The sequence below is a fragment of the Chaetura pelagica genome, unplaced genomic scaffold (genome assembly GCF_000747805.2).
Source record: "Chaetura pelagica isolate M959 unplaced genomic scaffold, ChaPel_1.0 scaffold45, whole genome shotgun sequence".
In the NCBI taxonomy this organism is placed as follows: domain Eukaryota; kingdom Metazoa; phylum Chordata; class Aves; order Apodiformes; family Apodidae; genus Chaetura; species Chaetura pelagica.
This window is the reverse complement of record NW_009953217.1, coordinates 2,185,041-2,210,481: the sequence shown is the minus strand read 5'-3', so window position 1 is coordinate 2,210,481 and position 25,441 is coordinate 2,185,041. Positions and strand designations below refer to the sequence as shown.

Genomic DNA, 25,441 nt, shown 5'->3' with positions numbered 1-25,441 from the left:
TGAGGAAAGTAAAAATCTAATTAACAGCATGCAGACTGTCAGAAGAATGGAAATATACAATTAAAAATATGCTATACACTGAAGTTGTGCCTTTGTTGCCTCAGGTACAAATGTTACCACAATAAAGCAATAAGTCTCTGTAATTCTTTTTATGAATTATACTGGAAGTATTTCTATTCATCAGGTTTGATGTTCATAGGTTGTACTTGTGTGTGATGTTCGTATAGTTAGCTGAGAAATACAGTATTTAAAGTGACATCATGTAATCCAAGGTGGTTAGATAAGTGTGAGGATACAATTTGCTTAAAATAATCAGGCTTAAAACCACATTTATAAGGAGCTTGGTTCCCTCCACACTGCTTTAAGGGATTGCATGGGACTTTTTTACTGAATGATTTGCACACAGCATCGCATTGCACCCCTCCCAACTGCTCATTCCCATGCTGCTTTTTCATTCCTGTACATTTTAACACTAAAGATAAATCTACAAAATAAAACATGGCAGAAAATTCCATGTTAGACAAATTACATACCACTAGTTAGGACTTAAGGATGTGAATTTGTTAGAAGACGACCTGTGCTTGGTGCTGTAGCTGTAGACACTCCAATGGCTCCAAGCAGAAAAAGGCACATGCCAAGTGGGTGGCTTCATGGAGAAGCACTCTCACAGCTTGAGCAAAAATGCAGCCTGTGTGTGCATGCACCTCCATTGCTCCTGCCAGTTCTGCTATGAATTCAGTAATAAATAGGCCTTGAGCATCTAACTGAACCTCACTTATTACAAGCTTTGACCCGAAAGATTAAAAGTTAACCCAACCTTATCACATGCCGAGCTCTGAAATGAATGACTTGACAGCACTTGACCATTTTGCTGGAGAAATCAGTCCTGCAGAGGATGCTGAATTTATGTCTATTTGTCTCACAAAGGCAACTGTTCCCAAGAGCAAAGTAATGCTTCTCTGAAACAGAAATGGTGTTTGTTCTATATTTTCTTCTGTTAAGATTAAATTATTCCCTGGATTATTTTCTTCCTTCGCCCACTTTTATCCCCCTAACACTTTGTCTAACCCTTGGCAGATTTTCAGTGCAAATATTTCTGCTCCTTGAGGGAATTCACATAAAGTCCAACTGCTCTGTCAAGTGGAAAGTAGTGAAGCAGACTTTGTAGCTCCCTACATTGGTAATAATCATGAAAAATCTCCAGGCTCAACACTAGAACAAATTAAAACAAAACAAGATCCAGTAGTCTGAGGAAAATAATTCTCAAAGAAAAAGGTGTTTAGAAAACTAAAAACCTGGGAGAAAGAAAAAAGTTAGAAAGGAGAATGTATTTTTTTTTAATAACAGGTTCATATTCTGAATTAGAACTTAAAACTTATCCAACTTACGTTTACTGCAAATTCCTTAAATTTTTATTTAATTTTATTTATGGGATTTGTCTATTTATGTTTTTCAACTCTTCTGTCTCTCCTTGTTTAGCACTAATACCCAACTTCAGCAAAACACTTAGCAATGCTCTTGATTCAAAATACATGAGTAATCCCTGTAAAACATGTCACTACATTCTTTGCTCTCTCCCCTGAACGGAGATGCTCTGGCTGTCATATTGAAAGTGTTATGCTATAAGCCTTGTCTTCATCTAGAGTGCACTTACCCCTTAAAAGCATGTGTTAGTAATTAAATGATAGCTTGAACAGATTAAGATTACTGAAATTTATTACGAGTCACTGCAGAGGAGGAAGATATGCAGTGCTAGCTTCAGGGTGAGTCACTGAAGTGCAGTTCCTCTTGGCTGGCCCCATCCCAATAGGGATCTTGTTACTGTCCCAACTTTTGTTAGACTCTTAAATTGGGAAGGATTTTATTGTTTTTTTATTTAAAAATAAAATAAGGAAAATCCCTCCTTAGCAGCTGCACATTTCCTGCTAGAAAAACAACTCCAAGTTTCTACAGCTAGCTGCTAGTATCATTATCAACCAGCTCTGTTGTAAAGCACAGGGAGCTAAAATGCCTCGTGTAACAAGTGGTGGGGAGTGGAACAAGCAAAACCAGAAATTTACCGTCCACAGAACTCTCTGAAGCATGACTCCACTGCCATTTCTGAGCTAAAATTACATTTTCTAAGCCAAGCTTTTTTATTTATAGTGTGTGAACTAAATACAAGCATTGCTTTAGACTGGTGATGTTCCTGTAACAGAGCCTACCCTTAGCCATACTGCTGCCTTGTAATCAGGATGGGAGCAGCCACCAAGCACCATCAGGTGACTGTGGTTTTGCTTTAGAAGAAATGCAGCTGTGGGAAGGCAGAGGCAGATCACACTCACCACTGCTGAGCAGGTGCCTTATTTTTCCAGTGCTGGTTAAATGCAACAGCTCAAGAGCATAATAAAAAGGGCAGAATTATTTCCAAAATCTATGCAATTATTTTTGTACTGATGTCACAAATCACCAGCAGCATAATCGTATATTTTTTACAATTTTAAACATAAGTTATTAACTTATGAATGGTGGCTACTTTACCTCATCATTAACTTTTTGTTCGTGGTATTTAAATATGTATACATCTGCATTAACATTTTGCAAAGAAATACAATGTTTTATAGCAGACAGTTAATTAAACACAGCACAGCTAGCTGGAACTCCTGTAATAAGCCATCACCACATGCCAGAATGCTTTGAGAATGCAGTCACTGATGAGGAACTTAAACAAGAGGAACTAAATTGAATTTTAAAGTTGTATGTCGCTGGAACAGAACTCTGCATCATTGGATCAGCTTTGATCACGTCAAATATAAACCTGATAATTTTCTCCTCCTGTGACAAAAGTTCAAAGGCAGAGAGTGAAGTAGAATAAGATGTCACAGTTCTGTAAAATACACTAAGTATGGAATTCAGTTCTGTGTTTATAAAAGTCAGCAAGATTTTTTCAAAGCTTATTGCTTGGAATTGACTGTCTTCCCACTGCTGATGCACCATCACTTGCAAGCAGACATTTGAAAAACAAAACAAAGAAAAAACAAAACACAGATGCTTTTTGCTGTAGATTAACAACACTTGATTTCAGTCACCAGTGGTTCTCTTTAGGCAAGAGGTATTTTTATAGATATTAAGTGGAAGCTGGCATGTAAAATTACCTAAATACCCAAAGAACAGAAGCCAGCAACTAAACTTAAAACTTTACTTGCACACTTCCAGAAACATTCAATCGCTTCACAGTGCCCTCGCTCCTGTTGCAATATCCACCTCAAAGACAAAGGTCTAATTCACAAAGAAATATGGTGGACATGTTTCATGATAAATGGGTGATAACACAAAGGAAGTCTTGTGCCTCCAAAGGCTTAAGTCTGTTCTGTCATGGAAATGAAACCTTCTTACAGCTTTTTACAATGGAATCATGATTCTTACAACAGGCAATATTCAATGTGCTTAATGAAAATCCATATTTTTTAGTTACTGCACCTTTCTAGACTTTTAGAACGGATTCTTATGAGAAAATAAGTCCTAGCATCTTTCTGTTAATAACATTAACAATACAGGACTATTACTGTATTGTTAAGAGACGCTGTATATCATCATAATGACTACTGGTATTTTAAGGTTGCCCAGAAGCAAGAAAATTAGCTACAACTATGATCATTTCTCATTTAAACTCAATGGATTTTCTGTATTCTTTATAGCAAGGATTTCACTTGCATAACAAAGAGCCAAACTTTGCATTGATTTTAAAATTACAAGCTTTATTATTATTTTTTCTTTTTACTTAATTGTAGTACACTCTGTAACAGTCTTAGTTTTATCTGGATTTTATTCAAGCTTTTCTGGCAAAGTTCATCCAGGAAAAAAATTATACTTTTGCTCTGCAGATGTGGGCAAAATAATTGTTTTTCCTCAATCAATATATAAATTAGTCAACACTTAACTTGCCATAAAAATAAATTTGCTCCACATTGATTTGTCTCTCTCTTACGGTAGTACTAATATTTGCCTACAAATGTGAATTTTATTTTCCTATCAGTAATGATGTTAAACAAACACTGGGACATGGCACCCTGCTGGCTAGGCAAAAGACAACAGAGAGAAGGATGATATTCATGTACCAACAAACACAAGTACACAAAAGCACCACAAACCAAAACCAAGTCACTCCTAAACAGGTGTCACTATGGTTAGTAAGACCTGAATACTCCCCCAAATCAAAGTAGCTGTAGAAATATTATGGTACATAATAGATAACCACCTGTGTAAGAGAAAACAGACACTCCCCTAATACACAATATAAAGCACACACTGCTCTAGGTAGAATCTGAAACTCAAAATCAACCTGTATCTGTTATAGAGAGGATATGTTAAACAGATGCATTCTCATGGATTCTGCTGACAAAACCAGAAAGAGACAGATGATAAATGTGAAATTTCTAGTTGTATACCAGGACCCCAGTGATCTTCACAGCGAAAGTCAACAGGCATAAAACAACCCCCACAGGTTTGTTTAATAGCCTGCTAGTAAATCATCATACTAAAGCATTAACTAAAGCATGAGGAGGTACCTGAATAAATAAAGCAAAGTACATTTTATAAATTATCTACACAAAATACAGTCTTCTCTTTGCAAGTGTCTGCCTATGGGTCACTAGGGACACCCAGGAGAGTCCTGAGTTTGAAAAACTGCCAGCAAAACAACACTTTCCATTTCTATGCCTTGGGGTTTTTTCATATATTTGCTTTCTGTGGCCTACTCTGTCTTTATCAGAAGCCCATCAGGGAGAAGATAAACTGGCTTGAAAACAGGTATTGAAAGAAAAAACATTGTAAAATATTCTGAAGAACACCTAAGAGATGTTTTCCAGGAAATATTTAAGAACTGAAATTTTTCATTTCCATTTAACACTACAATTAGGTACTGCATGCCTCCTGCCAGCACTTCAGAATTTGAGCTCAATTATCCTCCACTGACACAACAGAGATCCCTTTTTCTCTAAGAGTAAACAAAACCAGCTATTTTTCCATCTTCTTGCTGGAATATGCTAATTTTTAAATTGAAATATCTGAAATATCTGAAATATGCTCTCTAGAAAGGACAGTTCAGACCAGAACAGGGATTTGAACCTGCTCCACTCCTGCCCTGGAGATGCTCTGCCCATCCTACTTGTATCTGCCCTCAAAGGAGTTCCTTCTCTGGGCTTATTTGTGAGAACATTCAAGACTCGTCAGTCATTTCCGTGTGGATTAAGACCAAAGAAAAACCATAAGTGAATTTTTGTTTTTGACAGCTCTAATAACAAAGCAGTGATTCATACCATCCTACTGTGGATTGCACAAATGCATTCCTAGAATAATGCACACAGAAGCCCTAAAGCTATACTTGTCACTTCATCTTTTTCAACATGTGCACTAATCAGCCTTTTGCAGTGATGGAAACAAAAGTCATTGAGTAGTTGGAAAAACATGATATTGTAGTCACAAATGCCATCTAAATTGCTACTGAAAGTGCCCACAAAAATTACAAGAGAAATACAAACAAGTCATCACAGACAAAGTTTTCAACAGCCCTGATGATAGCCAGAAGTGGTAGTTTCCATGCAACTTACCAATTTGTGAGTGAGCTGGATGGTAATAAGAGGAGATCCTGACAGATTGTGGGACAACTTGGGTAGAGGCTCCACTTTGATAGAGATAAGGTAACTGGTTGCTGAGATCATATAACCTTTGTAGGCAGCAGCTTCAGCAATCCTTGGAAAGAAACATATATTAAGGAAGTATAACAACAATTTATTTTTTTTAAATTTCATCCACAAACTCCACAACAACAGAAACACAAGATCTTTTTCTTCAATTCAAGACAACACATTTCTATAGGGGAGCAAGATCTGGGCCCAAAAGATCCTACTGGAATAGAAGCAACAGTTACCAAGTATAGGGAACAGCTTTAGACATTTGAGACCTGTTATCATAAATATTCCTTCATTCTGCTCCTCTTTTGCAAAGATTTACAAGCCTTGCTGAACGTGCTATATACAATGAGAGAGAATCCTACAAAGTAAAAGATCTGAAAGTAGCCTAACTAAACAAAGGAACCTAAATGAGGAGAAAACTTGTGGGAGTTTCAGGCTGCCTAATTAAACATACATATTAGTGTGCAAGACAAAAAAATACAATACATATAAACATTTATGTAGGGATATATTTAGAAGTAATTAATAGCTTCAGTTTCAAAAATTTATTATGTCCAGTTATGTGTGCTAGAGAGCAAGTCAGGTCACAACACAAACAGCTGAACCTAACTAAATATCTGATCAGTGTAGGTAACACTTTTTTCTAGGCTGAACTAAATTTTTGCAGTAAATATTTTAATTTTTATTTTCTTTTATTTCTTTTATTTTCCTTTATTCCTTTTATTTCTGCTTTCAGCTAAAACTTATGACTTTGGTATTTTTTTGCATATTTAAGAGTAACTAAGATCCATTTGTCTGTAGAATAAAAGATTTACATTATCAGAAACAAACCACGCTGAAGTAAAATGCTCTCTGTCATCTACCTCTTTGGTATGTGAATGAATGGTATTTATTATTACAAATACAAGCCAAGGCAAATTAACCATCAGCCTAGATTTTCAAACATAGCACCCCACTGGAGTCAGTTTGCAAAACACATTAAAAACCACCTTATTTACATCTGCCACCTCTTTGCAATGGTCTCTTATTTTTATTTTTAAAAAGGCAAAGTCATGTCAGACATTTAAATGACTTGCTTCATTTCCTCAGCAAGATCAAATAAAAGCAGAACTCACTTAACACAACCCTAAGCACCAGTCCTTAGTTCTGACCACAAAAACACATCAGTACCAGATGCTCCCAGTAACCAGCATGTGAATTGAATTTATTCATCCAATGGCTGAATTTGCTAACTCTGATATGAACACTAAGTTTAGACAAGAACTGATGATGTTAAGACCCTTACCTCACATTTTCAGATTTCTTGTGCACAAATTAACAAGATGGACATTTTTTTCACACCCAGTATCTGTCTTAACTATAGAGAGCTAGACGAATTTTCAAGTGTGAAAAATTTCAGCACAAGCAAGAAACAGTGTTCATGTGTTTTGTGCTGGCATACACAAGCCTTTCTTCACCATGGCTCTGGATGTCAGATGAAAGTGGGTCTCATTGGATTACTTTCAGTGGGATTACTACAGAGTTACACAATTTGTATATGAGCAGGAGCAGAGCTAGGCTCAAAATCTTTTTGTTTTGATTTTTTTAAAGGAATCAAAATTGCCCCCCCCCTTAGAAACTGCTGTTTATGTAGTCTGAAAATAGAAGTCATCTGTCTGTACAGCACAAAAGCTCCAAGAGTTTTGGTTTTAGCTTCTACCACAACGGGAAAAGAAAGCAAGCTCTTAAGAAAATGGATAGGCTTCAAATAGCAGGTGCTCCAAAGTACATAAGACAGTCTTTAAAACAAACTACCGTGGGAAAACTTTGTTATTCTACTGAAATGTAAGCAAAAAAAGTTATAATAGCACAGCACAAAAAAAGAAAACCAAGCAGAAGAGAAGTGCATACTTATTTTTAAAATAGTTTTAGAATGCCTGGGGTTTGATTCCACAGAGTAAAACTGCTAAGCCAGCGTTGCCTGTATTACTTGGTTTTTAGATGCTGTTTTGGACAGATCTTCATCTAGAATTTTATAGACATGATTGTGTAGGGCATTACATACTGCCCACAGTTCAAGTACTTTGGACTAATTATAGAAATCTAAGAGATGTTTCTTCTTCAGTCTCGTTAACATTGCAGTAGAGCCAGATCCTTCCTTCTTGAAAATGAGTTCTAAAAAATATATAGAACTCTGTGGAATAGAAATGAGTCTCCAGGTTGTCCTATTTCACAAAATTTAGAGAACGTACACAAATATAAGTGCTTTATCTTCCTATATCAGAGCCCCAGGAGCTGTAGATTCTAAAACAATGTACCAGAATACAGTGTTTTGACACACAGCATCTTTAATCAAATTGTGTTTGCTAAACCATAGACCATATTAATTTTCTTTCTCTCTTTGAGAAGCTGAGATTATAGCTTATTATCTTAATAAACTGCACTGATACTCCTGTTTGAAAAACATCAGATGTCATAAATTATTGCCTCAGTTTCTTCATGTCAGTAAGAAATGTTGCACGCTAATGACACTGTTCCTTCACAGCCACCTGCTAAGTGCCCTTTTTTGAGAGAGCAGGGTAAACAACAGTACAGCTTGCTACTTGATTTAAAAATTATATTTAGTAATAGCCATGTGATTATGGCTGTGTGATCAATCTGGCCATAAGCCAGGACACTTTACCCTGACATTCAGAAATGAGTTAAGAGATCCTGACCTCCCCTGTAAGTGTATGTAAAGAAAAGGACACAATCCCTGACATTCATGACAGCCGAGATGCTGCATCTTTCCTTCTGCTGTCATAAACTAATCGACATACCCCAGTGAATATCAAATACAAACAAAGTCATACTAGCTTAAAAGGAAAGTGTAATGATTTACATTAATGGCCTTGCAAAATTCCCTGGAGAACTGTATTGCCAGGAGGTATACAGCTCTGTATTTACTCTATCTTATCTGCTAATGATTTCATTGATGTAGCATATAAAACAAAAAGGTCTTTTAAGCATTGCCTGGTCTCCTGTTATAAAATTACCTTACAGGTTTCTAGGATTAGGATTCACATTTTATCTGAAGAGGGATGTTTTACTTTCTTACTTGTTGCATTTAAGCGCAAGCTTTATCTGTATATGTATCAGGAGAAAAGATGTAATTTCCTTTTATTAGACAGATTAAAATTACAAAATTCTAATGCCAGATCTGATTAATGAAAGAAGAAGACAAACATGTCACTGTGGGAATCTATTTTATTACAATATAAATTAAAGCATCTAATGCAAGCTTTAATCTCTCTTGTTAATGACTACATGTCAATAATATTACAGAATCATGTTTATGGCTCATAATTTATTTACAGTTGATAATGACATGACTGTGATAAAGGTGTATCACTAAGGTAATAAACAAGCTGTTATAGCATAAGAAGTCTGAGGTACTTACTTGGTATCCATAGGGTTGATATTATGAAAGAAATAATGCATATTATGGTAAAGCAGGCCCACAATGGTAATCCAAGCTGTGAAAAGGGAAGACAGGTTATTCCTCAGAGCCTTGACTTTTATAGACATTCACATCTTAGCTTTAGCTGATATCTGATTATTCTTCTAAGTGAAAAAGTATTAACACCTTGCAGTACGACACAGGAGACAGATCAAAAGTATAAATATAAATTATAAATTGCCCACGTGGTACTAGAAAGGGTTATGACATACTAGAGTCAATGTCTCAATGGCAGCTACAGTCATCTCAAGGTACTTCACCACCACCTATGTTCATCACCAACTGTTTGAGGTGGAATAATAAATTTTTAGGTTAGTTCATTTGGACAGTGTAGAAGTGTGGCCTGAAATTACTCAGAAACGAGTTTTAGCTGGAAAAAGAGTTAAACTTTTAATAGGCTGTATCTCTTCAGGATACCAAGCATGATAACATTCTGAAGAAAAAATAAAAATCTGCATTGTGAGATACTTTTTAAATGGGAAAGGAAAAGAAGTCCCCTCACATGCTACTTTTTGGCATCACAAGTTGGTTTGCAATTATAGTTATTCAAGCCTCAGAACACTTGCAGTGAAGTCTCCAGCCAGAGCCCCCTGACAGTGCAAAGAAACAAAGCTGTCATCACAAATCAGGTAGACAGCTCAGTAATTATCAGAGTATTTCTCACTGCAGGTTATCTGCAGCTAACTTCGCACTTTATGAGTAGGCACCAACCTTCCTGCAGCAGAGGTGACTGTGGAAAGGTCTCTGGGTGTGTAAATTGTGTGGGCTGGAATCTAGGGCACATAGGTGATATTGTAAAAAATTTGAGGACGCAGGCAGACATTTTTGTAAATAGGTTCCTTCAATCCCTGATTCAATCATAGATAATTCACTTCAAACATATTTTAGAGTCTTGGCTAAAGCTTCAGAGTTTTGCTATAACTTGTGCTTGGGATTACTAAAATTTTAGCTTAGGTATGGATTTCTGAGTTCTGACTTTTTGCTTTGACTGTAGTTTACATCATTCTGTTTCTGTAGCTGCTGCAGCAGCTTAAACCCATTACATTATAGTTTAATTTCATACAACATTTTAATAATATTTTTAGTAATACATGATATGACGTCCTGGAATTTCTTAAAAATAGCCAGCTCAGATTATTAAAAATAATGTATGAAATTATGGCTTCTCTCATGTAAAAAGATGGCTTCAGTCTTTGTGGCTCATCTCTATTACTGAAGATTAATTCAAGTAATATGAAAATTCTACCACAGTAATTGATCAGTATGAGAGGAAAACTGCTGCTTTTTTAAAGCCAGTATGACTGACAGTGATCAAATCACTTACTTGGAAAAATAAACAAAAACCGGTTTTCAAGAAAAATAATTTTTTGATACCCTGTTTACATGCCTCTGCTGATCCCTTTAAATTCTTCCTTACCTTTTTCATGAAAAGCTTCACTGGGAATGGAAATATAACTCTGTCCTTGAGATGGAAATCGATAGTGGGACAAATTCAGAGTCTGAGGATGCATTTTGACCAAGGTGTAATCTGTGTGATAAACCAAACAAAAATATGATAACATCAATAGTCTCTACAGCCTGCTTGGCTATTTAACTAGACTTCCCTAACAGCTATTGTAAGTCTTGAATTTAAACCTCAGATGTTTGCAGAAAATATAGTAAATTCCCTGAGTATAAAATTGTCTTTCATTTCAAACTCCTTCATGACAGAGGAGATGGAATGTGCACTATTAATATACCATGGATCACTTCACCCATGCTCAAACACTGAGCTTACCAGGGCAAGCAAAAAAGATTGATAACACACGCACCACTGACATTTGAAGGTATTATTTTGGACCTCCACTGCTCCAGCTGGGAGACCATGTGTAGGATTAATGGTACTGGGGACTGCTCAGGTCATTTGCCTCTTCACGCAGCTCTCAACAAGGCAGAGCACAATGCTAGAAGAAATTAATTACCCTTGCTACCTGTAGCATCCAAAGGTGCAGATGAAATTAGGGTGCTAAGATGCTAAATAGCAGCAAAATAAAAAATTCCAAAAAATAAAAACCTTGCATAAGTAAGATTTTGTCGAAGTTGCAGAGGTCTGTATGTTAAGTGTTGCGTAAGAGCTCTATGCTCTATGGCCTTTAACTGCCTATTAGTATAGAATTACTAGACTTGTTTCCTATAATTCATATTCTAAATCCTCCCTCCCACTCCCCCATGTAACCTCAAGGAAGTCCGGACTAACTGCACAGTCGTCTTTCTACAACCAAAACATGGGTTTATATTCAAAAGAGAAAAGTATCTGATTTCCTCTCTTGTTTTGTCAAAGGAGGGACTGCAAGCACAGAAGCATTTAGGGCATCCAGACAATCCCAAAAACATTCCTCCCAAGTCCTACCTGCTATAGATGACGTGCCCTCAACATTTAAAGGTAACGAGTTTTCATCCAGATTGCGTGTCATATGAGCCATCACACTGTCAATAGTTTGAATTACACTTCCAAATATGTGAGTGGTCTGAGGGAAGAAGAAAGAGAAGGCTCTACAACAAAGGAAGTTGCAGTTCATAGCACAAAATGCCAAGCTGCCATGTTAAATTCCTGTGTGACTCATCATCATGACCAAAGTCAAACGGGACTGACTCCACGAACTCTTCCACATCTAATGGATAAAATGTTACACAAATTGACGCCACCCAGATCCTGACTTTATAGAATACTTTTTTCTATAGAATGTCTCCAAATTACACTCTGCTCCCACCAGCCTTTTGCAATCAATTGTACTCAGGATTCAGCAAAATGAGGCAAAAAATTGGGAATATTATTTTGACAACATGTAAAGACTGGTATCAGATCTTTATTGGAACATAAGCTAAGACACTACAGCCTTGCCTCTCTCTCATCTTTATTAAAATGGTCTCTAATATAAAGCTACTTTCCAAGTTTTTATATGTTACCTGGAGAACAACCCTGCAGGTGGAAATTTGATCCATAACATCTCAGAGTGAATGCATGTTTCAATGATAAAGCAATCTATTTTATCTGAAATCTGTTTACATCAGAGATGATCAAGGATTTTAGGCTAAGAACTTAAATCAATTAGAAACCTTTTTGTCTCAAAAGCATTTCAGGCTTCAATAAAACCCTAATTTACATTAGCCTCTCCTTCTTTCAGTTTAAAAGCTCTCTGTTCTGAAATCTGTGCTCCCTTAAGATTCTAACAAAAACTCAGGAAATTCCTGGGTTCCTCCCACAAGTATTTCTCTGAAATCTAAAAGGTAGACTAGAAGCAAAATAACATTGATGCAAGTTCCTTTTCCCTCTATTAGGTTTGATCTCTTTCAAAGCTTCATTTCACTACACAGGTAAACACTACCACGTATTTCATGTGCATTGAAAAACATCAATCTACAAAACAAATTAAAAAATTTAAATATCAAAGTACTGTGCTAAAAAGGAATGATTAAGCACTTTAGTGACAATATTTGTTAATTTATAATAAAAATAAAATTTTGATTCATTCCTCCTGAAATATGTGGAAACAGCTACAGATAAAGTTATTATTTTAACTCTTAAAAGTACATTATAAAAAACCCTAACAAGAAGAATAGAGGCAACCAGTTTCATTATTATCTATGCAACTGAAATGCAACCCACAGATCCAAGCCCAGTTGCCTTACCTCTGGTATATCAATCCAGTTGGGCAATAACAAGAAGTCTTCAATAGCTTTTAAAAATGCCTAAAAGAGAAATAAAAGTATATTATTTATTGAGTAACCAGATACAGCTCCTGGTAAGCATCCCAGGCAGATTTCTGCTGGGATTTTCTTAGGTTTATTTTAAGATGACAAGCCCATTTTCATTCCAGTCACAGATTAATCTTTACTTGCCAGCACTCTCATCATGTTCTATATGGTGACATTTTAAATTAATACTTTATTTTTTGGAAGTAACATCACTGTGGAACTCCTGAAGTGCAATCATTATACTATAGCTGAGGTGACAACACTGGAACTAAGACTAAATAGAATTTATTCTTCCATTTTATTAATGGGAGAATATGACATCAATACCTCTTTTAGTTTCAAATGGGTAGATAAATATCTGGGTCTCATCACTTGTAAAATTTATTATCTCCTTAGCTTCTGCAATCAAAGGGTGTTTTTGAGGTCAAGAACTGTCATGGTGGGCACTGTTCAAGTGCTCAGCATGATACAGTCCCTGTACCTAGGAGGAAAAAATTACAAAGAAAATTATAAAATTCTTATTTCCTGCATAAATATTTCTGTTAAAATCCCTTTAAAACATCAATTGAATATAGAAAATTTCCACTGAGAAACATGGAAAAAATCTACAAGACTTTTCTTCTGTGTTTTTTCTAACACAGGTTAGACTTGTCAGAAGCATTGTATTATATGTGTCAGAATTCAGAAAGTTTATTGCGTATCACTTAAATCAAATGTTCTTGTGCTGTGAGGCATATGACAATCAGGACAGAGATAACTTTACAGAAAATATCATGCATGCTCAGTGCCTGCCTTTCAGGGAATTAGCTGCAGACAATGCAAATCCTAAGCATCAATCAGACAAATGACAGAGTCTGTATGTATGATCAGGACTCTTTTGTATTTACTTCCTAAAATAGATCTGCTAAAGATAATCATGTCCCACATTTCTGTCTGCAAATCATTTTCATGGCACACAAAGCAGCATCAGATGGCATGAACAAGCAACCAAATGGCAGCTGAAATGATGTGGGAAACAGGTATGAAATCTGACAGGGTGATGTTCTATTTTCAATTTAGAACCCACAACAAATTTTTAGCAGAAAAAGGAAACAGTGTATCAGAGCTTTTTAGAAGGGTTTTTGCTACATATTAAACAGTGAACCACGAAATCCAAGCTTTACAGCTTGCAAATGCTGAGCTTTTAACACAACTATCCACAGCTGTCCATGTAGTCTTCAGAAGCATTTATTTATATTGTTTGTCTGAGTAAATAATCCTTGTCACTCTGGGACTTAAAGGAACAATCAGTAGTGAGGCCAGAGCTGATTACTGTAATAATAGCTTTCTAGCCTGCTGAAATCAGGGAATTAGGTGCCCATCATTTTACAGAAGAATAACTTTATGTTAGCAGAGCATGACCCCTTGTTCTCAGCTTAGACTGCAGAAATTTTTATTTATTTTTTTTTCTTCCTTTTCCTTTGTGGATTAGCTTAAACAAAAATAAATTACTCAGTTAAGCTTGGGACCTGATCTTTCCATGAACCAGTTTCAGTGGAGATTCGTGATATGTCTGCACAGGAGTCCTGGCTGTGACTGGAATCCAGAGCACGATAAAGCTACTAACTCACAAAAGCCAAGGACAGCATCATCACAAACAGGTCCTCTCCCACATCTCAACACCTCCAGCTAAGAGAGCTGGCAGAGCAGAGTCCAGAAAGAGCAATGCATGACGCCTCAATGAGAAGAAGCCAGAAAGGAGGCACAACTTGCAACTCTGCTTACTACAGGAGCAAAAAATGCTAACAAAAGGTTGGGAAGACGATGCAGGAATTTGTAACTTCTTAACCCTCTAGAGCAGGTGTGAATCTCAAAGATAGTATGTTACATTTATGCTTGAGCAGTTCCCAAGGATAGATTAACACAGCCACAACTAGAGTGGCTCCCTGCATCCCAGTTAGTCAGTTTGCTATTAGCACATGAATGTTTCAGTTTTGCTGCTACCACTACTCTGATTACAGTGTATTATGTCCTGCACCTGAAAGATGACTGCCAAACACCACTGCATTTTCGATTAGCTGGACCATGTAGAGAAATGCTGATTTTTTTTTCCAGAATTATATATTCTTCAGTGGATATACTTGTAGCTGAAAAAAAAAAATAACAAGTTTTTCTCTCCTCCTGTTTTCTGCTCAACTAATTTTTTTATTTTATTTTTGTGTGTGTGGTCACAGTTTCAGATATTTATAGTTTATGCATTAAATAATATCCCCAAGAACTAATGAGGGAATTAAACAATTTTCCCTGGCTGAAGCTCACCTTCTGCTACTCTCTAAAATAGCTACTGCTTTTCTCATATGTATTTTCTATAATCAGCAAAACTTTGCAGAGCTGCATTCAATATTCCAGCTTCTGCAGGAAATTCAGGGTCATCTGGCTCCACACACAGGTATAAAAGACACTTACCTCTGTCAGGCTTAGGGCAGTATTTTCTGACAAGGATTTGTTGGGCAAGCTGAAGGATATGTTCTCCAGGTAGCCCAGCATGGCATCAGGGGAGCGGAAGTTCCCTCTTTCCTCAGTCAGATTAATTATGATGGGACGATAAGCATTTGTAGAGAGCTACAGGAGAGATACAACTTATCAGAAGTTATTCCATACAGCAGCCATTACTTATTTGTTTAGTCCAAAAGGGTGTTTGAAGCATAGCAAACTGCTGTAGTTACACATAAGAGACTATATAAGCTAAGGGAAAAGAAAAAGATGCAGGTAGATGGGATAAAAGTAATATATGGCACAGTTGAATTTTTTCATTAGCAGTTCAGGTCCTATCTGCCATCATTTCCTGAAAGCCTCTGTGAAAAAGAAGAAAATAGCAAAATGTTTCTGAATGCTCTGTATCTTCTAAGTTAAATGAAATACTTCAGAAGTTTCTACATTTTTCCACACTTTTTTTTTTTTTTTTTTTTTTTTTAAATATAGAAAATATATGTATTTAACAATTAATTCCCTTTATCTCTCCTATGTTAAGAGTTTTGTAGAACTCCCATCTTCCTACCATGGCTAAAATGTCTCCCTATGTGTATCTGAAAGTGTTTATAATTGGGGAAATAAGTGCCATTAATGAAAATTGCGAAATGAGGAGGCTCTGTAACTGGACTATATACACACTCTGACATTATAGAAGAGGGTTATGAGGACTACTCCTACCACAGGTTTTGTAGTAGTTGTCATCACAGACCATGGAAGTGTTGAAGAAATCAAAACTTGCACACCTGGAGAAAATCCATACACAAACGAATGTTAACAAATATGACATTCCTACTGCAGGCTGAATCAGTTTTAACCAAAATAAACACACTTGTTGTTCTGTGCATTGTATTTATCTGCAGTACCTTACCTACACATGCTTCTTTAAAGCATTTAATTTACTGATTAAATTTTATTTTGCTGTCTTCGTATAGATGAGCCTTGCAATTTAGGCTGAGTCTTGAACACTTGAATGTTTGTTTGCAAGTAGGAAATTTCAAGTGTCCTATCTTAATAAAAAAGGACAACTGTACAATTAAAACATTGGCATCCATCTTCTTCCTGTAGCTCTTTCCCCAACATTTATGCAAAGTATTTAGGGAAAAAAATTTAAAAATATATAAACCTATGTCTTATAAGAAATAAATAATTATCTGTAGGCACTTCTGACAATTTCTTATACAACCTTACTGTGTTTCTCTATAGGTGATAGACTGAGACTGGGAACAGACAGACCCTAGAAGAAATGAGACTCATGTCTCAGCTATGATCTCCAAATGCTAATGTTTACATACATCTTGAGTTTAAATTGCCTTTAAGCATACTATAAATCATGTCTCATTAGGTGTTTTTAAGTTGATTTCAAGTAATAGTGATGTTGCTATCAGACAAACTTTACTAATAAATGTCACACACCAGCACTATATCCCTTGAAAAATTCCCTATGATCATGTCACAAATTATTTGTCGAGACAAAGAGTAAACTCAATTTTGGATGGTCTCCAGTTGCTCCATTAAAAAAAAAAAAAATTGGTTCCTTTCTGTACAAAGAAATGTATTGGTCATTTGTGATAGAGAAATAAAATTTTATTCTAATCCACATCTTACCAAGAATTTATATTTGCCAGAAGTGTGGCATTGCAACACAATCAAACAGTAGCTGCACATATAGGACACATTTTTCTCATGGACCCAGAAGGAACATGGTAGTTCATTCAATTAAAAAACAGACTGACCTATTAAGTTTCTTTTTCAAACCACATTAACCCAGCTGCAACCCTGCTTTAAGTCCTCCAAAGTCAATAAAGAGATACCAATAATAACTTCTGTTTACTCTGTTGATTATTTTTTTAATATCCATTGTTTCCACTGACAATGTTCTAACTTCATCCATCAAATTGGAAATTCTATAAAGTCTGTTTCACTACTTTGAAGGAAAAGCAAAGTAGTCAATACTCCACAAATGCTTCAAATCACCTGAGCACTTTAAAACAATGCTGGCTTGAAATTCTTCACACTTACAAATATACATATATAAAACTGGCATCCCTTAACATTTTAATTCATAAGCCCCTAGAAAATACACAGCAAGCTTCACTTTCAATGAAGAGGCTAGAAATTAATTTTTCACAGAAAAATTATTATTTCTGTTCACCCTGAAATGTTGTGAATTAGGGGTTACAGAAAACAAAACAAACACCTCATGTCAGGTAAATTGCAGTAAACTCTCAAACTCACAACATGAAAAGAAAAGTCAGAAATACTTCATTTTAGAGATATCAGAATGCTTTACAGGCAAAGTTCTTTACAATTCTTTAAAAATTTAGACTTTAGCAGAATTTGAGGACCTAACTCTCCTTGCATTGTTTCAAAAGCTACAAGCATTAATGTCCAGCAACCAGGTATTTTGAGCCCCAGTAAGACTATTTTTAAAACTAAAGTATAGAGGAAAGAAATAGAAACGTTAGTCCTGAACATGATTTGCATTTGTGGAAAGAGCTTTCCATGATGCCTTGATTATTTGTTAAGGGTGAAGACAGGAGGATGGACAGCCATGATCAGCTTCATTCTAAAATATCTACTGCTCTTGAGTTTAGCAATATAACATGGTTCTTAAGTTACACTAAAAAAATGTTATTTTAGGTAGCTTCAAGTTGGATAGTGTTATAGTAACCCTAGATTGTTGTGAAAGATACAACGGTCAAATAAAAAAAGCATTTTTTTCCAGCAAGACCATCAATAAATTATTTTTAAAAATATTTTAAAACTATTAATAGTCTCCCAAAACAGATTTTTTTAAGGCTTTCATAGGAATCACTTTTTAAAACGTATTTTAAAATATGAGTCTTCAGCACAAATGCTATTTGGCAAAGCAGATTTCTATCAGACAGAGTGTTTTCTTTCTTAGTCACTTTAATTCTACATAAACTAGTTTGTATTTTCTTGTTGATAAAATATATTTTATATATATCTGATTACTATAATCAAACCTGGAAGTCAAACACATACATCCTCATTTCCAGGCACGCACCAGAAGTTTTGTGTTATTCAAAGAGATTCTGTTGTGAAAATGACTCCCAGGGGCTTAAAAGCACAAGTTACAGGCTTAACTGCTTTAGCTCTCAGTAACCTAGTAAGACCAGATGAAAGGAGAGAAACTGGTAGCAAAGCCAAGTGTTACAGATGCCCCATAGCTCTTTTCCCAAGATGGATGTATTCTAATTGCTAGCCACAAAAGTACTTAATAGCAACAGCCTTTCTTGTAGAGGAATATTAATAATAAAAATCCATAGAACAACTGACAGACTTCAAGGGCCAGGCCTCTAAGTGTTTGTTCTAATCCTGATGCTTTGCCTTTCATATTAGATTTTAACTGCTGCGTTTTTTAGTTCACTAGCATACATAAGTTAATAAGTCTTTATTGTTCCAGTAACAGGAGAGACAACTATCATTATCCACACCTGAGTGACTTGGGTCTAAGATACAAAAACAGAGAACAAGCTAGAAATCCTGTTCTGCTTCAAGACTAATTATAGCTCATACTCTCTTGATCCTAGGGGATCTAACAATACCTGGATAATTCAGATCTTGGCAATTTTTAATAAAATTTTTAAGAAGTTAGAATCCTGGTTGAAAATACTGTACATCCATATATGGGTGTTTTGGTGATATTCATATCCATACATCACCTTTTCCTCCTTTAAAAATTACATTCAAGAGCTGAAAGATGTAAAACGAACACAAATTCTATACAGTAAATATTTTTAAGTAAGCATTTTAACAGCAGATGAATTATGACAATTGTGTATATACTCACCAACAGCAGCTGTAAAGTACTGCTTGATTTCACTGGGGGTGAGTGCCCTTTCCCATATAATAAATTCATCAAATGCCCCATTCACATAGCGCTTAGACTGATCCCCCTCTGCCCCAGTCAGTAGATTTGCAGTGGGGTCTCCATAATCATAGAAAACTTTCCCATCTGGATCAGTTGTGTTTAGAGTTCCATTGACATAGACTTTCAGTCCTTCTTTTGATTTCCAAGTAAAGAGAATATGAGTCCAATAAGGACCTGCAAAACATTAAAAGTCACAGCAAAATCCATTATTCAATTCCATTTAGAGTCTCTCCTGCTCAGTAAGTTTTTGCTGACTTGTGCAATGCTTTAGAGCTATATAGAAAGTGCTAAGAGTGAATTATGGAATGCTGATGTCATGTATATTAATCTTTATACCCATGGGGAAGCCCATACTTTGGCAGAATGCCATTAGCTTTTGTCTGAACTTACTTGGGCTCACTGCAGTTTCATAAATTACACTTACGAAGTATTACTGGCCGAGATCTGAAGTCTGTTCAATACTGTCTCAAAACTCAGTTCAGCAAGAACTGCATAAAGACCACAAGTACTGGAGAACAAGCCAATAGACTAATTAAAAGTTGCCAGGCTTTTCTGTTGTACTTGTGAAGCTGAAAACATAATACTAATTTTCACTTGTATTGAATAATCCACAAATACTTGAAATATTCTTACCGTTTAGCAGCTTCTCTCAAGATTTCTAAACTGATTTATTAAGCTTTATAAAACTCTGACACCAAAAGGTAAGAAAGTCCTATTTTACCATTGTACAGGTAGTCAAATTGAAGCAAGAAAAGATTTGGTGACTGTCACTGGCAGAACTAGATAAGAGTTTGTTCCAGTCACTAGGTAATACCACTATCCAACAATACACAGTTTAGATAGAAGCAGTGAGATATGGGATATACCAAGATGTTTATTAATACAATGCCACAGCATACTACACTTGACACTCAACAGATAATAAAAATGTCCAAAGCACTAAACAGCTAGTTAAATAGTTACCAAATAAAGTATTAATTTCAGAGACAGTAGAGCACAGCACATGTTTGCAGTTTTAGAACGTACTGAGAACTGTCAGGGATTAATCTGCATTCTTTCCTCATGTTTCTATTTAAGCCCTCGTTAATCTACTGGTGTCAATAAGAATTCCACTAAAGACACAACAGGATGTTGGGCCTGAGGACTATTACTAATAGTAAATGGTCTGTAATACAATACCACTTTCTTTCAGTTTGTAATTTCTCTCTCTCTCTCCACATCAAGATAAATCTTAAGCACAGAACTCTGTAGTCATTTTTATAAACCCACTTCTCTTTCCTGAAGTTGTGCTCTGACCACTACAACCCTCTGCAAGAATAAAGTAAAATTTAACAAAGAAATTAGTAAAAAAAAATAATTATAAAATTTACCTGGTGGACTGAAGCTTGCTTTCCACTTCATTGCATTCCCACGGGTGTAAAATTCCACTGAGCCTTCACCTTCATTTGAACAGATTTTGAAACCACTGGAAATTACTTGTCCACCAGAGGCAGGGAGAAACTTAGCCTGCTGGTCTTGAGTCTTCCAGAAAAAGGAAAATGTTACTCCTGATGAAAGCAAGTAAGAAGAGATTTTAATGAGGAAGAGACAAATGCAATTTAAAAAAATCTTCAATACTGTAAAATACAGAGAATGGGAGTGTCTTTTAGCACAGAATCTTCTAGCATAGACAAGGACACCATTTCATATACCTATACAGAGCCATATATAAAATTCTGAGGTCCGCACACACAAAAATCCAAGAATTCTTCCCAAAATATAAGTGCAATCTTGCAAGTGCTTGCATGATTAACTTTGTCCACAAATACACTTGTTCAGTCCAAAATAAATTTTACTATCATACTCTAAAATTGAAGAGCTCTTCAGATTGCACATTAGTGAAGAAATACAGTTTCTGTGCTACGTTTCTTTAATAAGTGTTAGCACAAAAGACTTGACTGAAACAAGTGGCAAATCAAAATTCCCTTGCACTTCAGAAGTTTATAGTGATTCTGCTGTACAGGTTCTGCAGTCAAATGCAATTACAAAGAAAATGGCTCAGCTAAACAGGTCCTAAAAATGTTCATCTCAGAATTTATAGTATAAAGTGCTAACAATAAAATCTGAGTTCAGAGCAGCTTGAGAAACAGTTTATGAAGCACAGAAGTTGAAGAAGTTTTGCCACAAAGAATCATAATAAATTAAGTTGGCAATGACCATGAAGATCATAGAGTCCAAAGTGCCTGCTCAAAGCAGGGTCAATTTCAGAGCTAGATCTGGTTGCTTAGAGCTCAGCTGAGATTTTAATGTCACCATGGAGGCAGACTGCACAACCTCTCTATGCACACCGTCTTGATGCTTGGTCATCCACATTGCAAAGAAATTATTTTTCCTTAGATCTAATTAGCATTTCCTGTGCTACCATGTGCCTGCAATGCCTGATATTTTCACCATGCATCTCCAAGGCTGTTTGGCTCCATCTGCTTCTATAACCACCTATCAAGTAGTTAGCATTCTCTTTTCTTCACGGTGTAAGGGAAAGCCTCAGCCTCCCCTCCCATGTCACATTGCCCAGCCCCCTAAGTCATCTGCTGAACTCATTCTAACTTGTCAGCAACTCTTTTATATCAGGGGACATAAATGGGACCTAGTACTTGAGATACACTCTCATGAGCTCTGAACAGAGGGGAATAATCACTTCCCTTAACCCGCTGACTATGCTCTTTTGACATGTAGTCAAAATATCTGTTGGGCTGATCTTATAGTTAGCAGTTCTGCAGCACGAACTAGGTCAATTTGTTACCAGATGACCCAGCACAAATTAATGAAGCCCTAAAACTCTTATGCACATTTCTTGTTAAAACATTTTTTTTTAATGTTTCACAATTTTATTATTAAATATGTAAAAACTTCAGACAGCTTACTACAGTAATCAGAAATATTATCCCCCACTACTCTCCAGGACATTTTTTCTATTTCTCATATTCTTTGTCACATTACCTTAGTAGAAAAATTAAAAATTATATTACTATGCAGTAAAATAATTTAACTATCTAATATCCCCCTCTCTAACAGATCTTTTGTTTATCCTTATGACAGGACCAATCAATTCACATGATCTGCACACCATTCCCTAAATGCTTCATACATGATAAAATAATCACCATGGAAATGCTAATCAATTATCATTGTCCTCCTAGAAGTCAATCAGGGTATGAGCATTATCAGCCTCAGTTTGCTAGATCTTGATGGGTATGTTTAAAGCTGAAAATGCTGCAAACTCCCAGCTGAAGGATTTCAGGGCTGTTATAGGCAAGCTGCAATATCTTCATCAGCAAGATGAAGCAGTCAGCCTGAGCTCATCTTTCAGCCTCTTCACCACACCAGTAACAGGTTGAGACACTGATCCAACCCTCTTTCCAGAAAGCCATGCATTTCCCTTGTATCTGCACACCATCCTTCACCACTCTGGTGAAAGGGCCACCAAGGCTGATCACATTTATCTATTATTGCTGTTCATGTGATTCCTCTGTCAGAGCCTCTCTCAATCTTTTCCAGCACTTCACTACACTTCTGAAAGGTATGGAAGTGCTGTTGTTCCTCCATTACAGACTGAGAGATGAAGTTTAAAAGGTGTAGCCAGAGAGACTTAAGTTACACAGCATGTCTGCAGTGGAGCCAGTTTCTCATTTCTTTGGCCACCCATTCTGTTAGACCATCCTGTAGCTCCTAATCTTTCTGTAGCTACAAGAAAAACCATCAATCTAAATCCTCCTTATGTACATTTAAGTTAATGAAATGCTCAAACTGCAAATAAAAATTAAAATAAGGCACACAATAAAGACACAGCATTACAAAATGCTGTGTTGTGTGTAGGGTTGCTTTTTCAATTTCCACTTCACATATGTTGACTAAATCCAACTTCTCTTGCTGTGTTCAAGCTAATGATTAAGAGAACATTTTCTTGCATCTTTCATAAATGTTTATTCTGACTGAAAATTCCACTTCAATGAGCCTAAAACACCTTACAGAAAACCATTTCTGAAAAATTACTGAAGGCAGTAGAGAATCTTTCAACATTCAAAAATATGAAGAATTTGTTTTGTCAAGTCAAACAGTATTTAGGCTAGAAAAAAATTCAGGGATTCCTGGTTCATGGGTTGTACTATTTCATCTGAAAAGTTGCCATGATTATTTCAGAAAGTTTTCCCTGTTCAAGTGTACCTAAGACCAGTTTCACAGGAACATAATCAACTAACATCAAAACTAACATCAAGGCACATTTAGGTAATAGTAGGCTTGAATAAAATTACACCTTATCATTGTCACAGGTTTTATCTGACTCTGAGAAAACCAAAGACATTCTTTAGCTAAAGACATGTCAGATTTTTAATTTATTTTTCACACCTTCTACTGTGATTTAGTATTTATTGGTTATATGATTTCTTTCATGTGCAGAAAGCCACCCTTTTCCACTGATTCATCCATATTTATTGAATTTTAAATCTCTAATGAAGGTTTTAAGCTAATGACTAGTTCTATGTTTGATTTGACAGCTATATGCAGTTCTAATCATCTTAATCTGCACATTGTCAAACCTGTGTCCCCCTATTCCACCTGTCATTTTGTGACTGTAGCCCAAGAAGAAAAGGAAGAGATATAGAATGAAGATATTTAAGCATCTACCAGGACAAATAGATTCCAAGACACCAGAGATTTAAAAAATTATCTCCACAGATAAATTTAAATCATTCCTGGTAATAAGCCATACTGAAAACTGTCTCCTAAATTTGAAGCCTGTAGGACAACATTATTTGCCAAACTGCAGTTCCTGTAGAAATTAATCTCAGTGCCACAAGCAAGATTTGGACATAAGATTATTTGTTTTTGTCAGAATTAATTATACTGTAGATAACCAATTTGAGTAGTTGGTGATTAGTTCTAATTTAAATTGCAGTTAGAAAAGATGAATTTTTCAGTAATCAGCACTCAGTTGTTTTAAAAGTCAATAAAAAAAAGTATCAGGCTAGAATTTTAGAGAGTTCATTCCAATGAGGAAAGAAACAACAATTGTTTAATTACACAATTTGACAGAAAAAGATAATCAAATAGCAATTAATGAATTTACAAACCTTCAGGTCCACAAACTTCTGGATTACTAATGCAAGAATTTTGATAGCTTCCAAAGAAGAGAAAGGTAACTCCTTTCTTTTCAGTGACATAAATTCCTTTATTCACCATGCCTTCTACAATATCTATAGGAAAAGCAAAATATAGTTTAACATTTGTATAAATGAAAACTCTTGGGGAACATGATTTTAACAGACCCATACACCTCATTTGCTTCTTATCTCATCTATTTGCTTATAATTAACTTATATTCAAAAGGCAGGAATACATATACTTTTCAGTCATCCTGTGGTACAGCATCATTGTCTTTTGGAAATTCTTTGTCTAACATGGATAATGATTGATTGTATTGTGATATGATTGTGATTTTCTTGTGTTCCCTCCTAAAGAAACAAACTGTTGATTCAACTTCTGCCTAGCTAAAGCACACAAGCCTTCTTAATACTATAAAAACATGACAGTTGTTTGATATAGGAAACCTAAGGTCCAAGTCCAATCTGATAGATGATGGGAACTTCATTTCATTTGTTCCAAGATAAAGAGAGGGACTATTTTTAGCAAGGAAGACAATAAGAAATCACACACACAAAAAAAAAAAATAAAATGTTGTGTTAAAAAGCCTGCATTCCACAGGAGACAGAATATTCCATTATCTGTTTTTGAGCAGAGAAAATGTAATTGCTCATTTTGGAACTTCATATTAATACCATTGTTTGTGATGGAAACTCTGCAACGACTGGTAAGATTCAGGCCCTTGGTTTTAAGACTTTTCTATAATTTCTTCTGAAAAGGTGTTGGAAGAGTTGTTCCAAGGGAAACACCAGCAATGAGAATAGAGTCTTTTCCAGCTCTGAGGTGCAGAAATTGCCTGCTAGGTGCTGCTTGGTATTTGAAAATCTAATAAGATCATAAAGGCAATAAGGAAGGCACACAAATGGTCTAAAATATATGAAGGGTGGGACATAAGGGACTTATCTATTTATCACTGCATATCTACTTGACTTAACAGATGCCTTCTGCACAGCAGTACACAGTGCAAAT

At 35.8% G+C, this 25,441-nt stretch overlaps 1 protein-coding gene across 1 annotated transcript in view; it reads right to left on the bottom strand.

Moving 5' to 3' along the window:
- The window catches only part of GPR133 (G protein-coupled receptor 133), a 135,497-nt gene that overhangs the window by 101,049 nt on the left and 9,007 nt on the right, over positions 1 to 25,441 (bottom strand). Inside the window, exons 4-13 of the mRNA XM_009997636.1 lie at positions 24,403 to 24,525; positions 20,662 to 20,838; positions 19,211 to 19,465; positions 16,075 to 16,139; positions 15,331 to 15,486; positions 12,820 to 12,879; positions 11,540 to 11,657; positions 10,568 to 10,678; positions 9,091 to 9,166; positions 5,589 to 5,730 (exon numbers count right to left, since the gene is read on the bottom strand). Coding sequence (XP_009995938.1) covers positions 5,589 to 5,730; positions 9,091 to 9,166; positions 10,568 to 10,678; positions 11,540 to 11,657; positions 12,820 to 12,879; positions 15,331 to 15,486; positions 16,075 to 16,139; positions 19,211 to 19,465; positions 20,662 to 20,838; positions 24,403 to 24,525 — 1,283 coding nt within the window. The remainder of the gene's footprint in view (positions 1 to 5,588; positions 5,731 to 9,090; positions 9,167 to 10,567; positions 10,679 to 11,539; positions 11,658 to 12,819; positions 12,880 to 15,330; positions 15,487 to 16,074; positions 16,140 to 19,210; positions 19,466 to 20,661; positions 20,839 to 24,402; positions 24,526 to 25,441) is intronic.